General features: G+C 42.5%; 1 protein-coding gene across 1 annotated transcript; it reads left to right on the top strand.

The window, feature by feature from the left end:
• The first annotated feature begins 8,914 nt into the window (after nt 1-8,914).
• On the top strand, nt 8,915-11,133 carry LOC139122169 (uncharacterized). Its single transcript, XM_070687588.1, has 2 exons — nt 8,915-10,080; nt 11,029-11,133. Exons 1-2 carry the CDS (start codon nt 9,103-9,105, stop codon nt 11,131-11,133), a joined length of 1,083 nt encoding a protein of 360 aa, XP_070543689.1. The 5' UTR covers nt 8,915-9,102.
• The last annotated feature ends 4,912 nt before the right edge of the window (nt 11,134-16,045 follow it).

Below are 16,045 nucleotides of genomic sequence, written 5' to 3'. Positions count from 1 at the left end.
TTAACTATGCAACAGTCAGTCGACACGGAAATGCATACTAGTACTTCTTCAGTGTCTGAAACTTCCATACGCCTGGCTGTAAATATGGATTATATATGAAATGTCGGTCTGCTGTTTGCAGACTCAAAAAGAACTGCAGTAGACAATTCATTGCTGCCAGGTCTTTTTGCTGTCTTTCCTAGCACAAATTTATCACACAATTATGTATAGCGTCCATGGGACCAGATTGATTTAAACAAAACCTTTCTTCTCAATCGGTTAAAACAATTATGTTATGATGTAGGTATTGGATTTTTTTACCAATAGTAAAGGTTGGCTGTACGGGAATCAGTTAAATTCTAACTATTCATGATTTCCGAACCTTTTCAAACAACATTTACATGAAAAGTTTACATTCTCCATCGCACTGTGTCGCAGACGTTTCATGTGATTCCATGATCTACTGTCTTGTAACACTATGAGAAATGCGCAGACTTGTACAGTATTTCATGATTTATTTTCATTGAGTGCATAACTTATAATAACACATGAAATTCGCAGCGACACAAGAGACCAGAGCAGCACCATCACTCAAAACAGTCACTAACTGAAATGCCAAAGGCGCTTTGCACAGAACGACAAACTGCGGCCGTGCATGTTTATGGTCACCTCATTCGTTGTTCCGTCCATAGTCATTAAATTAAAACATTTCAGTTTGAAAAATGCATCTCATACACTACCATGTGCAATTATTGTGTACAGTTTATGTTTCCATCTGTGTCGTGTTGTTTTTTTAGTTTTTGTATATACTGTGTTCTCTGTATGTAAAGAGTGAATAAACGTCCGTAAATTTACTATTTAGGCCAATAAATACGAGGCTTTAAAAGAACAAGGGCGAGTCGGATCTTCCTATACGTACACTTGATCCTTCAGATGCCGACGTTTATGCCTTCCATAACAGCTGTCATTTATGTATTTATTTACTTTTCAAGCCAACGCAGCAAAATACTAATGCGGCTTGTCTTGATCGAGGATGAGAAAGAAAGCCTTTATCATTTTGGTCTTGCTGAACTAAACCCACAGACCTTGATGTACAGACTTTTGTCATTTGTTTGATGTAATCGAACAATATTGATCCATCTATCATCATTAAAACATATCAAACAACTGGTATTTCTCCACCAATTAGACCTGAACATCGAAAACTTTGTTTCGGCCAATTGTCTTTCAGTAACTCTGTGGCAAGCAAGGAAACTTACGTTTACGCGGGAGTCATACGAGTGAAAATTATCGATCGTCACAATTTACTCAGCTCGTCAAGTTTTCAGAGGCTAGTCACTTCTTTGTTTTGCTTTTTATTGTTACCTCAGCTTTTGACGTTTGTTGTGATAATTGTAAATCATTTTGTAAGCTTACTGTTTGTGATTTCCAAGTGTGGGCGTCTCCTCCTGGAGTAAAACGTTGATGAAGAGTCCATTGTATCGTTCGGTTTCCCTGAGATCAAAGTGTCCCAACATGAGACAAAATTTTTATTGTGCTTATCGTGATATGTATAATTGCGACTTTTGATAACTTGAAGTTCATTACCAGTACCTGCATCTGTTGACAGTTTTTGCGATGCACATGGTTGATGATGTAAACCCTTGTGTTTCCGTCCACTTCTCACAGCGAATGCAAAATACCAAGTATTCGACTCATCTACACAGCCCCTTCACCTGCCAGCTGCATTTTACATTGTTCAAAAATTAATTTATGTCAGATTTGAAAAACATTTTCAGCACAATGCACCTCACATACGTACTTTGTGTTGACTGGTCAAACTACGGAGTTTTCAACACAACGTTTACAGTATGTATGGGATATGTCCACCAAAATACTGTACACTAACGTTCCAGTTTGTGGGGCATGTCCTGCCAATTCTGGCGACATCTTTTCTGAAAGATTACGTTACGTTACAGTTTCTGAAGGTACGATACTTGAATGATTCACAAGTTCCTTTCACATCATTTAACGGAGAGGGGGTCTACAATTAGAAATCGCAAAATAAAACTTGAAATTTTATGAGATTGTTAGCACGTAAGTAATGAGAAGATTGTTATTCGTGTTCTGTATGCAGATAGTCTTTGTGTAAATAAATAAATAGAATGCTTTATCAAATACAAATTTTATGACAGCTTTGTTGTTTTCGGCATCGTTCCTTCTGTGGAGGCTGTTGTCAGAATGAAGGATGCATTATCAATTGTTCCAAGAAATCACATACTTATTTTTCCTGTATGTTACACAGTGTGCCAAGATGTTGTATTCATAATTATGCGTCACTCAATTTAAAGTCATGTGACTAATTTGTCAAAGCAGCAGCCCTTCATATCAATATCAGTAACCTGTGAATCCAAAACCTACGTATTACTAATTCAGGCGTAATTACACCGTGTCCGTAAGGGGCAACATCAAAAGTTCAATATAATAAATCTAACTTAATTGCTTAAGTTTGGCCTCAGACCCCCCAAACCCCCTTCTAACTTAACTGACCTAAAATTGAAAAACATTGCGGACTCATACCCTGTACTATTCTTTCAAACGACGTACCAATGTACCATTGAATTAAATAAAAATTGAAAACCTTTATAAAGTAACAAAAATACGGGTGACTGGATCGGTTTTAGCGTACAAAAACAGCCTTGAAATCGTAAAATTTGCCAAAAAGACGTTAAATTGTTTTTGACTGCACAGAAATTAATTTGGCCAAAAACCCCCCACCCCCAAACTTAAGCAATTAAGTTTTTTTTTTCAAACATCGATCTTTTGACGTCGCCCCTAATTCCGCCGGAATCAATCTCTCTACCGCGGAGAAGAGAAATAACAAACAAAACAAGACAGAAGCCGACCCAGCGTTGATTGGTCAATCACAAGTGAGCAAAAGTTAACAGAAGCACGATCCCTCCACACAGGACAGTTACTAGCTTTCTCAAAATGGCGGCATTTGGTATTGTAGAACTTTTACACCCCATAAGACGACACTTCCACCGCCATAATCTCATTTATCTTTAGAGTAACCGTCTTTCTTATAGATTTGTCGGCTAAAAATAAAACAAACGTTAAAAAAATAGTCCAATCTCCTAATTTTTAATATATGTAAGCACATAATCACGTATTTCCAACATTCTTGCTGTCAAAGGCTTTAATTCGTTTGGTCTAGACTTCTGACATTAAGAGTTTTATCGGTATTTTTTGCATATTTAATAATAATCTGGTGAAGACAAAATTATCACCTATCTCCCGCCCGGGGATGTAACCACACTGATCAGGGTTGCATATTTTGCCAATTATCTTCCGTACCCTATTAGCAATTACTTTTGCAAGAATCTTATAGTCTACATTGAGGAGACGTATTGGTCTCCAATTGTTTAAGTCTGCATATCTCCCTTTGTAGAACAAAGAAACTAAACCAAATTTCTGACTGTCTGTCAACTCCCCTCAAATAAAGCAAGAGTTAAATGTTTCAATAAGGTCAGGCCTTAAAATATGCCACAAGCATTTATAGAATTCTACTGAAAGGCCATCAGAGCCTGGTGACTTACAAGTATTGTTGGTCATTGGGTGCTTCTTCCTGTGTAATTTGACCTTCACAACTTTGTTTATCTTGAGTAATTAAAGCATATTAGTTCTATTTATTCCTTCTGTAGCATGGATTAAATACTTTCTTGTCTGTAAAGATCTTCATAAGCTTGTACTTCTAACATAGAATCTATATCAGAGACAATTTTGCCATTCTTGTCTCTATCTTCCTTGGGAAGATTTTCTTTCCCGTTCTTGATTAAGGAAATATTTTGAAGACTTCTCCCCTTGTTCACCCCATATTTGCTGTCCTTGTATTTAAGCTTCTGAAATTTCATTTGCAGATTGATCTGATGTCATTATATTCTACTGCCTCTCCTCCAATTGATTACGATGTTTCTTATCAATTCTGTTTCTCTATAAACTATACTTAATGGCCGATTCTCGAACTTTATGCTTTCCTATTTTCCACCAAACTGAAATATCGTCACAATGAGGTTTTTGCTGCAAAAATTTCCAAAGATTTTCTATTCGGTTTTTGAAATGAAGACATGACAAGTGACTGTTATTGAATTTCCATGTCCCTTTCCCACCTTTTACACTTTCTAAAGATTCCATATCAACTGCAACTGGTTGATGATCTGAAATAACATAAGGTAGAGTTTCACACTTTTTAGCCTCAAGAGACAAATCGCCAGTGAAGAGTCACCGGTCTAGCCTAACTTTTATTTGTAAGCTCATTTTGTCTGTGTCAAGTGTATTGGAGAAGGTGTGGGTGAAGTCTTCTCCATACATCAGTCAGATTGAATTAATTCATCATACACTGCTGACTTTACAGAACCCAGCTGAGGATATCTTATCTTCGGATGTATCTACAACGCAGTTGATATCACCACAACAGATTATGGAATCTGTTGCGTGATCTCGTGAGGATATCTCAATTTCCTTAGAGTGAACCATTTGATTTCGGGGGGGGATGGAGGAAATGGATGGGGCAACAATTTTTTTCCCATGACTGTGACAACAAATTTATTTTTCTATTGTCAGTCCTGCATCAAATTATTTTTTCCTGTATGCAGTGGCAAAGCAAATTTTTTTTCTCGCTTGCCAATTTTTAATACAATATGCTATACATACACGTTATTGGTTCACAACCGGATGTTTTAATAACTTGTTGTGTTCATGGTTCTGCTATTAAAATTTTATGTACAACAAATAACTAGTAAAAAACCAGACTGACAAACTTGACCAGCTGTACTCAAGCTGTGTAGCAGACGTGGATAAAATCAACAAGAAATCTGCGTCATACCAAGAAAGTATGGTTTTCTACCACTCTCTACAAGCCAAGGTCAAGGCAGTTGTGCAAATGGTAAATGAGAAGATGGCCACCATATCAGCTGTGCATGAGAAATACAAAGAACTGTACGGAGCTAGCCAGCAGGCAGCAGCCAATTACAGGAGAGCTGCTAACGAAAAAAGAAAGAAGAAGAAAAGAGCTGCGATATCAGCATCACTCAATACCAATCCACATGTCAAGGCAAAGTGCCGAAGAGAGATGGCAAAGGACATCCACTCAACTGACATTGTCACTTTATTCAACAGACAAGAAAGGGGAGACAAAGGTAGTCATATCAGCAGATTATTTTGAGTGATGACTTTATGTTGGAGTAATATAAAAATGCATATAAAAATCACCAATATTAACGCTTTTGTCCCTTTCCAAAGTGAGAAACCTTTTAATCAAACACAAAACTACTGCAGACAATTTTTAAATAAAAATAACAATTTTCCTGTTCTTCAATTTTCCTTTCTTACAGGTGCTCAGCAGGTACCTGCATGTACCGAACCAAAAAGATATGGGATCTGCCTACTGTCATCCACGAAGCCACTGCCATAGTCTCCAGTAGAGTAATAGTAGCCTGGTTAAACCAGACGGCTGATCTGTTCCATCCACTGAACAGATCAGCCGTCTGGTTAAACCAGGCTGATAGTGACTAGTATAGAAGTGTAGTGATCATACAGTTGTGAAAGTCAGTACTATAGCTGTGTTTTATATAAAATTAGTACTGTCAACTTCTCAGGAAAGAAGTCATGTTTTACAAAAGTTGTGTTTGTATTTCATTATTTGTTATTGTATTTTCATTGCAAGGAAAGACATATATTTTGAGAATAATATATTGCTTTTAAAAGTAGTTCATTGAATCGTGTCGTTGTTTTAATTTTCCAGTAGATACAGATCACAGCAAGTCCAATGGTTCCCCTTTTAATACTGACTGTGTCAATGCGTAGGCGGCCGCCCTCCAGCGGTTTTTTTAAATCAGTCCCAAACTTTGGTGATTTTAGCACATGGCGACAATTTTTTTTTTCTCTCCTGTCTGTTGGAACAATTTTTTTTTTCTCAAGCCATTGTTGGATCAAATTTTTTTTTCTGTCCTTCACCTGCCGACAATTTTTTTTCCCCAGATCCTCCACCCCCCAGAAATCAAATGGTTCTCCCCTTACTAAGTAAATTGCAATAGTTTTTCCGTCCTTAGCAGAGTTTGGAGCATAGATGTTTGGTAGTAAAACATAAGCATTGTTGCCATATTTTAAAATTGCTATGATTGTTCCGTCCTTCGTGAGCGTTTCTAATTACCTTAATGTCAAGTTCACAATCTGTGTTCCGGAGTATGGCCGTGCCTCTGCTATTGCTTTTGTAGTTGTTCCATATTCTCCATACACTCCACCCTATTCTTTTGTCCATGCGTCAGTTTCATTCTGTGATGCACAGTGTGTTTCCTGTAAGAAAAATGATTCCAGCTGTTTGTCTTTTCACAATTTGAAAGCATTATTTCCCTTTGGGGTTTCTGAGCCCCTTGTGTTTAGTGTAATCAGTTTTTCATGGCATTATGATACTGTAGCAGTTGTATTAAGTTCTTTGTTTATTGCACCATTTTCATTTTCTGTATCCCCAGTGCTCTCCTCTCCTTGCATATCATCATATTCATCTTCATATTCATCATCGTTATCTTCATCTTCTGATGACAGCTCTTCATACTGGTTAGTTTTACCAGGCTAAATGGTGTCATTTCTGTATGTTCATGAGGTTTTTTCACTTGAGTTGTATTATCTGTCTGTGCGGTTGCCTTCCGTGCACTGGTAGATTCTAGATACCTCAGTCACGACAACCTCAGACTGCATAGGGCGCCCTCTGAGGCGAAAGTATGTATACGGCACTGTTAAATGTATTGACCAATACCATCATCATGGAGGTAAAAAAGACGAATACATACTCATGCATAGTATCATTCGTAAAGGACTTTAATGTCGCCAGCAACTTAAATGTCTGTGTTCTCGACATTTAAGCTGGTGATGTCGTGTGCTTGGCGATGTAGCTCTCACAACAAAAGGGTTGAGGCAGTTTCATCGTTTGTTCTGTCGTCTTGAATGACTATTGTTTTATGGATAAAAAGGTGAAATACATCCCACACACACCACCCTCAATCGGTATTCTCCTACCGTGCACTGGCCACATCACAAGGATAACAGCACAGACAACAAGAAACCACTCATATTCCCACCATGAATACGACAAAAAGAGTAAATTCGTTTTTGTCTCTGTCCTCTTTCGATTCATGGGAATACATTAAAAAGTGCCCTTTCTTTTGCTACGCACCGTACCGCTTAAAAGGCGTCTTCACACTTTCCTTTCAAACTTATACAAAACTGAACAAATAGTCCATAAACCTTCAACAATACGCGTACAGGAACAGCAATGTCTCTTTAATTACCATGTCAGCAGTTGTTTGTTTGTCTACTCCGTAAAAGTACCTGAAGAGAATGCAAACTTCATTTACTTGACTCCTTACAGCTCGGGTTCCACTTTACAATGCCTTAGACACTCCAGGTGGCTTGAATCTTTCTAATGCCAAAATTCGGTTTAGCTTTCGTTTAGTTTCGTTTAGCTTTCTCTGTCGCAAAATTTTATCACTACGTGGGAAGAGGGAGCGCGCAAGTTAAATGACAATACGGTCCCTCCACAAAGAGGCACCATGGCGACATTTAGTAACAGTTCCAGTTTTCAAGAGTTATATGTGCTATATTCGATAACATGGATTTTTAAAGTACCTGGTCCTAGTCTCGCAGGACATTAAAATAGCACCCCCACGATATGGCAAGTCTGCGACATTCCTACAGAAATCCACATCGGCTCATTGTGATATTTATACGCATATGCGTCGGAAGATGAGTCATATGACTCTCCTTAATTGGCCAAATACGGCGTTTGGAACGCCTGGCACTCGACATTAAACCGTATCATACCTTCACATGGAGCTTTCTTTCTGGCCCCTAAAACGCAACAATAAGTCTAAATGTCGGTGAAAAACTTTACGTCATGACATTTAAGGCATATTTGTTTACTTAATATAACGGAATACACTGAAAGTTTCAACGTTGACGACGTATTGTTTATTGTTATGGCTTTTTTGCTTTGTTACCATGGCCATTGAACAAACGTTCAAGGATCGTCGATAGAAGACATTAATTAGGTTGTAGAAAGGAGGAAGGTTGCAAGTATCATTGAATTACATATAATCAGGCCGGCAATATCAACACGTCATTTCTTATCCATACCTTGGTGTATCCCTCAAACCTTTCATAGGTTTAATTTCTTCTTGGCTGTGAAGGCTGTAAGTATCCGTTTTCTGCACACTGCTGAACATCCTCTAATAAAATGAATAAAATAAGTTATATATTATACCTCGCCCCCCCCCCCCTCCCCCTTTGATGAGAGAATGTATGGGCATGGCCTTATGATACGACATTCGTACACTGCATAAAAGACAAGCCAAATTAGTTTACAGAATAAACAAACTGCATGTGAACGCTTTCTTTTGAAAAAGCCGCGCTCTCATCTAATCATGTTCAAAAATTTACACAATACACATTCGTGTGAGACAAGAGAAACTTGATACAGTGATACAGTCGAAGGGTACGGACAGGTAATCGTTTTCATTTGGCTTACACATGCATTTTTGAAGGAAATAAATGTAACAGTTATGAAAGCTGAAAGTGTTTTTTTTCAAAACGATTATCAACTTTTCATGCGTCATGGTAAGATTGGTACAAAATATCTTAATGCATTTTTAAAGAAAAGAATACCCGTGGATACGTTGGCTATACAGGCAATGTAGACTGTGGCAGTTTTCAGGTCTCTTCATTTTAATCAAAGGAAGCTGCTAATCAATGCATTATGCAATTGTATCTACAGCCTTCCAGACGTAGTGACTGCATGCTTGTTTTCATGGCGATATTAGCATACAGTTTCCCAAACAATAGGTTTTTCAATCGTTAAAAATGCTGACATCACAAGCTCACTGGTATCAGTACGATGTCTATTATTCTTCTACGCTTTCAATAAGGACTTTATCGATCACTCATTGAATAGCATTGGAAGACGGCCCTGCACGGAGCGCACCGATCAGTTAGTCGCGACATACTCACACTGTGTCCATCATCCATGCTCTGTAAAATGAAGCTATTTGGGTAGCAAAACAGAAGCGTTCACCGACATATCTGTATACTGGGATGAGGGGGACAATGGCGGGCTTTTCCGTCCTTTTATTCCTCTGCCTAATGGACATGTTTTTTCTAAAGTGTACATCTGAAAACAACTTCCCAAACCCCTTAACACAAGGTGAAGACGACGAACAACTACATGGCCAACCACAACATGATGAAGACATGCTGATGAAGTCATCTTTTTTAGAAGACTCAGGCCGTCTACCAGGAAATCATGATTTCAGCTTCGGCTCATCATTTTGGACACACTTTCAATCAGGTAATGCCTTTCCAAACAAAACAATAGGATCAATAACTAACATTTTCAGTTCTGATGTCAACAAACCTAATGGCCAAAATGATGATTACAATTGGGTAGGAGAATGGTATCTGCATGAACTGATGGGCACATTCTCAGACATGGTAGGCTTTGACGTCAGCAACCCACATGACATATGTCCAGGAGTTGTTGAGATTTTGTCCAACCGAGACCGCACAGTTGCTGACTACGTAGACGAAATCCTAGACCGTATGCTGCGTGTCAACGTTCGCATGGGTGCCAGACTCTGTCATGGAGCTGAAGATAAAGACAGCTTCAATGAAGGTCCTCCCAAGCACTCCGAACATGGAGAAACAGACAGCTTCAACGACGGTCCTCCCCAACACTCCGAAGACATGCATAAGGAACCCGAATGGGACTTTGGCCACATCATGGGTGTGGTGTTCACTGCCATAGGAGACTATGGAGACTCTGATGAACTCTGTCATGATGTTCAAGAGGCGACAGCTGATGATGCAGATCCCTCCCTGACAGACGATCTTGTATCCCGTATGCACTCAGGTTTGATGGATGCCCTGCACCATCCAGATACGTGTGTGCATATGTTAAATCGAATCAACGAAGGATTGGATGGAATCATGGATTACAGTGTGCTGGGATTTGACTCTGTTGAAGCATACTGTGCAGCACTAGCATCAGCAATGGATCCTGATGGCAGTTTGCAGGTGGACATTCATGCATTTGATCCTTCATCATTTTCACATAGAAGCGTTCCAAACACCCGGTTACATTTTGCCTGGACTCTCCTACGAAGATGTGCTCAAAGTAGCGGGTCATATGTTCAAGGCAGATACAGTCCGCCATGGTGCTGTGCTATTCTGTGAGACTATTGGTGAAGTGCTTGCTATGGACATGTTTGGTGGACAAAGAGTGCGAGACGTGTGTGCTTGGGTGGCAAATGACGAGCTGGACAGCCTAGAGGAAGAGTGCTGGAACATGGTATGGGAAGACCATGGCGAGCATCATGAGGATGAATATCATTGGGTAGGAGAATGGTATCTGCATGAAATGAAGGGCACATTCTCAGACATGGTAGGCTTTGACGTCAGCAACCCACATGACATATGTCCAGGAGTTGTTGAGATTTTGTCCAACCGAGACCGCACAGTTGGTGACTACGTAGACGAAATCCTAGACCGTATGCTGCGTGTCAACGTTCGCATGGGTGCCAGACTCTGTCATGGAGCTGAAGATAAAGACAGCTTCAATGAAGGTCCTCCCAAGCACTCGAACATGGAGAAACAGACAGCTTCAACGACGGTCCTCCCCAACACTCCGAAGACATGCATAAGGAACCCGAATGGGACTTTGGCCACATCATGGGTGTGGTGTTCACTGCCATAGGAGACTATGGAGACTCTGATGAACTCTGTCATGATGTTCAAGAGGCGACAGCTGATGATGCAGATCCCTCCCTGACAGACGATCTTGTATCCCGTATGCACTCAGGTTTGATGGATGCCCTGCACCATCCAGATACGTGTGTGCATATGTTAAATCGAATCAACGAAGGATTGGATGGAATCATGGATTACAGCGTGCTGGGATTCGACTCTGTTGAAGCATACTGTGCAGCACTAGCATCAGCAATGGATCCTGATGGCAGTTTGCAGGTGGACATTCATGCATTTGATCCTTCATCATTTTCACACATAGAAGCGTTCCAAACACCCGGTTACATTTGCCTGGACTCTCCTACGAAGATGTGCTCAAAGTAGCGGGTCATATGTTGAAGGCAGATACAGTCCGCGATGGTGCTGTGCTATTCTGTGAGACTATTGGTGAAGTGCTTGCTATGGACATGTTTGGTGGACAAAGAGTGCGAGACGTGTGTGCTTGGGTGGCAAATGACGAGCTGGACAGCCTAGAGGAAGAGTGCTGGACATGGTATGGGAAGACCATGGCGAGCATCATGAGGATGAATATCATTGGGTAGGAGAATGGTATCTGCATGAAATGATTGGCACATTCTCAGACATGGTAGGCTTTGACGTCAGCAACCCACATGACATATGTCCAGGAGTTGTTGAGATTTTGTCCAACCGAGACCGCACAGTTGCTGACTACGTAGACGAAATCCTAGACCGTAGCTGCGTGTCAACGTTCGCATGGGTGCCAGACTCTGTCATGGAGCTGAAGATAAAGACAGCTTCAATGAAGGTCCTCCCAAGCACTCCGAACATGGAGAAACAGACAGCTTCAACGACGGTCATCCCCAACACTCCGAAGACATGCATAAGGAACCCGAATGGGACTTTGGCCACATCATGGGTGTGGTGTTCACTGCCATAGGAGACTATGGAGACTCTGATGAACTCTGTCATGATGTTCAAGAGGCGACAGCTGATGATGCAGATCCCTCCCTGACAGACGATCTTGTATCCCGTATGCACTCAGGTTTGATGGATGCCCTGCACCATCCAGATACGTGTGTGCATATGTTAAATCGAATCAACGAAGGATTGGATGGAATCATGGATTACAGCGTGCTGGGATTCGACTCTGTTGAAGCATACTGTGCAGCACTAGCATCAGCAATGGATCCTGATGGCAGTTTGCAGGTGGACATTCATGCATTTGATCCTTCATCATTTTCACACATAGAAGCGTTCCAAACACCCGGTTACATTTTGCCTGGACTCTCCTACGAAGATGTGCTCAAAGTAGCGGGTCATATGTTGAAGGCGAGATACAGTCCGCGATGGTGCTGTGCTATTCTGTGAGACTATTGGTGAAGTGCTTGCTATGGACATGTTTGGTGGACAAAGAGTGCGAGACGTGTGTGCTTGGGTGGCAAATGACGAGCTGGACAGCCTAGAGGAAGAGTGCTGGAACATGGTATGGGAAGACCATGGCGAGCATCATGAGGATGAATATCATTGGGTAGGAGAATGGTATCTGCATGAAATGATTGGCACATTCTCAGACATGGTAGGCTTTGACGTCAGCAACCCACATGACATATGTCCAGGAGTTGTTGAGATTTTGTCCAACCGAGACCGCACAGTTGCTGACTACGTAGACGAAATCCTAGACCGTATGCTGCGTGTCAACGTTCGCATGGGTGCCAGACTCTGTCATGGAGCTGAAGATAAAGACAGCTTCAATGAAGGTCCTCCCAAGCACTCCGAACATGGAGAAACAGACAGCTTCAACGACGGTCCTCCCCAACACTCCGAAGACATGCATAAGGAACCCGAATGGGACTTTGGCCACATCATGGGTTGGTGTTCACTGCCATAGGAGACTATGGAGACTCTGATGAACTCTGTCATGATGTTCAAGAGGCGACAGCTGATGATGCAGATCCCTCCCTGACAGACGATCTTGTATCCCGTATGCACTCAGGTTTGATGGATGCCCTGCACCATCCAGATACGTGTGTGCATATGTTAAATCGAATCAACGAAGGATTGGATGGAATCATGGATTACAGCGTGCTGGGATTCGACTCTGTTGAAGCATACTGTGCAGCACTAGCATCAGCAATGGATCCTGATGGCAGTTTGCAGGTGGACATTCATGCATTTGATCCTTCATCATTTTCACACATAGAAGCGTTCCAAACACCCGGTTACATTTTGCCTGGACTCTCCTACGAAGATGTGCTCAAAGTAGCGGGTCATATGTGGAAGGCAGATACAGTCCGCGATGGTGCTGTGCTATTCTGTGAGACTATTGGTGAAGTGCTTGCTATGGACATGTTTGGTGGACAAAGAGTGCGAGACGTGTGTGCTTGGGTGGCAAATGACGAGCTGGACAGCCTAGAGGAAGAGTGCTGGAACATGGTATGGGAAGACCATGGCGAGCATCATGAGGATGAATATCATTGGGTAGGAGAATGGTATCTGCATGAAATGATTGGCACATTCTCAGACATGGTAGGCTTTGACGTCAGTAACCCAGATGACATATGTCCAGGAGTTGTTGAGATTTTGTCCAACCGAGACCGCACAGTTGCTGACTACGTAGACGAAATCCTAGACCGTATGCTGCGTGTCAACGTTCGCATGGGTGCCAGACTCTGTCATGGAGCTGAAGATAAAGACAGCTTCAATGAAGGTCCTCCCAAGCACTCCGAACATGGAGAAACAGACAGCTTCAACGACGGTCCTCCCCAACACTCCGAAGACATGCATAAGGAACCCGAATGGGACTTTGGCCACATCATGGGTGTGGTGTTCACTGCCATAGGAGACTATGGAGACTCTGATGAACTCTGTCATGATGTTCAAGAGGCGACAGCTGATGATGCAGATCCCTCCCTGACAGACGATCTTGTATCCCGTATGCACTCAGGTTTGATGGATGCCCTGCACCATCCAGATACGTGTGTGCATATGTTAAATCGAATCAACGAAGGATTGGATGGAATCATGGATTACAGCGTGCTGGGATTCGACTCTGTTGAAGCATACTGTGCAGCACTAGCATCAGCAATGGATCCTGATGGCAGTTTGCAGGTGGACATTCATGCATTTGATCCTTCATCATTTTCACACATAGAAGCGTTCCAAACACCCGGTTACATTTTGCCTGGACTCTCCTACGAAGATGTGCTCAAAGTAGCGGGTCATATGTGGAAGGCAGATACAGTCCGCGATGGTGCTGTGCTATTCTGTGAGACTATTGGTGAAGTGCTTGCTATGGACATGTTTGGTGGACAAAGAGTGCGAGACGTGTGTGCTTGGGTGGCAAATGACGAGCTGGACAGCCTAGAGGAAGAGTGCTGGAACATGGTATGGGAAGACCATGGCGAGCATCATGAGGATGAATATCATTGGGTAGGAGAATGGTATCTGCATGAAATGATTGGCACATTCTCAGACATGGTAGGCTTTGACGTCAGCAACCCACATGACATATGTCCAGGAGTTGTTGAGATTTTGTCCAACCGAGACCGCACAGTTGCTGACTACGTAGACGAAATCCTAGACCGTATGCTGCGTGTCAACGTTCGCATGGGTGCCAGACTCTGTCATGGAGCTGAAGATAAAGACAGCTTCAATGAAGGTCCTCCCAAGCACTCCGAACATGGAGAAACAGACAGCTTCAACGACGGTCCTCCCCAACACTCCGAAGACATGCATAAGGAACCCGAATGGGACTTTGGCCACATCATGGGTGTGGTGTTCACTGCCATAGGAGACTATGGAGACTCTGATGAACTCTGTCATGATGTTCAAGAGGCGACAGCTGATGATGCAGATCCCTCCCTGACAGACGATCTTGTATCCCGTATGCACTCAGGTTTGATGGATGCCCTGCACCATCCAGATACGTGTGTGCATATGTTAAATCGAATCAACGAAGGATTGGATGGAATCATGGATTACAGCGTGCTGGGATTCGACTCTGTTGAAGCATACTGTGCAGCACTAGCATCAGCAATGGATCCTGATGGCAGTTTGCAGGTGGACATTCATGCATTTGATCCTTCATCATTTTCACACATAGAAGCGTTCCAAACACCCGGTTACATTTTGCCTGGACTCTCCTACGAAGATGTGCTCAAAGTAGCGGGTCATATGTGGAAGGCAGATACAGTCCGCGATGGTGCTGTGCTATTCTGTGAGACTATTGGTGAAGTGCTTGCTATGGACATGTTGGTGGACAAAGAGTGCGAGACGTGTGTGCTTGGGTGGCAAATGACGAGCTGGACAGCCTAGAGGAAGAGTGCTGGAACATGGTATGGGAAGACCATGGCGAGCATCATGAGGATGAATATCATTGGGTAGGAGAATGGTATCTGCATGAAATGATTGGCACATTCTCAGACATGGTAGGCTTTGACGTCAGCAACCCACATGACATATGTCCAGGAGTTGTTGAGATTTTGTCCAACCGAGACCGCACAGTTGCTGACTACGTAGACGAAATCCTAGACCGTATGCTGCGTGTCAACGTTCGCATGGGTGCCAGACTCTGTCATGGAGCTGAAGATAAAGACAGCTTCAATGAAGGTCCTCCCAAGCACTCCGAACATGGAGAAACAGACAGCTTCAACGACGGTCCTCCCCAACACTCCGAAGACATGCATAAGGAACCCGAATGGGACTTTGGCCACATCATGGGTGTGGTGTTCACTGCCATAGGAGACTATGGAGACTCTGATGAACTCTGTCATGATGTTCAAGAGGCGACAGCTGATGATGCAGATCCCTCCTGACAGACGATCTTGTATCCCGTATGCACTCAGGTTTGATGGATGCCCTGCACCATCCAGATACGTGTGTGCATATGTTAAATCGAATCAACGAAGGATTGGATGGAATCATGGATTACAGCGTGCTGGGATTCGACTCTGTTGAAGCATACTGTGCAGCACTAGCATCAGCAATGGATCCTGATGGCAGTTTGCAGGTGGACATTCATGCATTTGATCCTTCATCATTTTCACACATAGAAGCGTTCCAAACACCCGGTTACATTTTGCCTGGACTCTCCTACGAAGATGTGCTCAAAGTAGCGGGTCATATGTGGAAGGCAGATACAGTCCGCGATGGTGCTGTGCTATTCTGTGAGACTATTGGTGAAGTGCTTGCTATGGACATGTTTGGTGGACAAAGAGTGCGAGACGTGTGTGCTTGGGTGGCAAATGACGAGCTGGACAGCCTAGAGGAAGAGTGC

Source organism: Ptychodera flava, chromosome 21 (genome assembly GCF_041260155.1).
Source record: "Ptychodera flava strain L36383 chromosome 21, AS_Pfla_20210202, whole genome shotgun sequence".
In the NCBI taxonomy this organism is placed as follows: Eukaryota; Metazoa; Hemichordata; class Enteropneusta; family Ptychoderidae; genus Ptychodera; species Ptychodera flava.
Note: the sequence above shows the minus strand (reverse complement) of the source record. Positions and strands in the feature narration are given on the sequence as shown.

What these genes read in the sequence shown, in the direction of transcription:
- LOC139122169 (XM_070687588.1), top strand. Translation starts at nt 9,103, where the DNA reads ATGAGGGGGACAATGGCGGGCTTTTCCGTCCTTTTATTCCTCTGCCTA. An exon ending in ATCCTGATGGCAGTTTGCAG is followed by an intron (nt 10,081 to 11,028) that starts GTGGACATTCAT and finishes GGCAGTTTGCAG; the next exon opens with GTGGACATTCATGCATTTGA.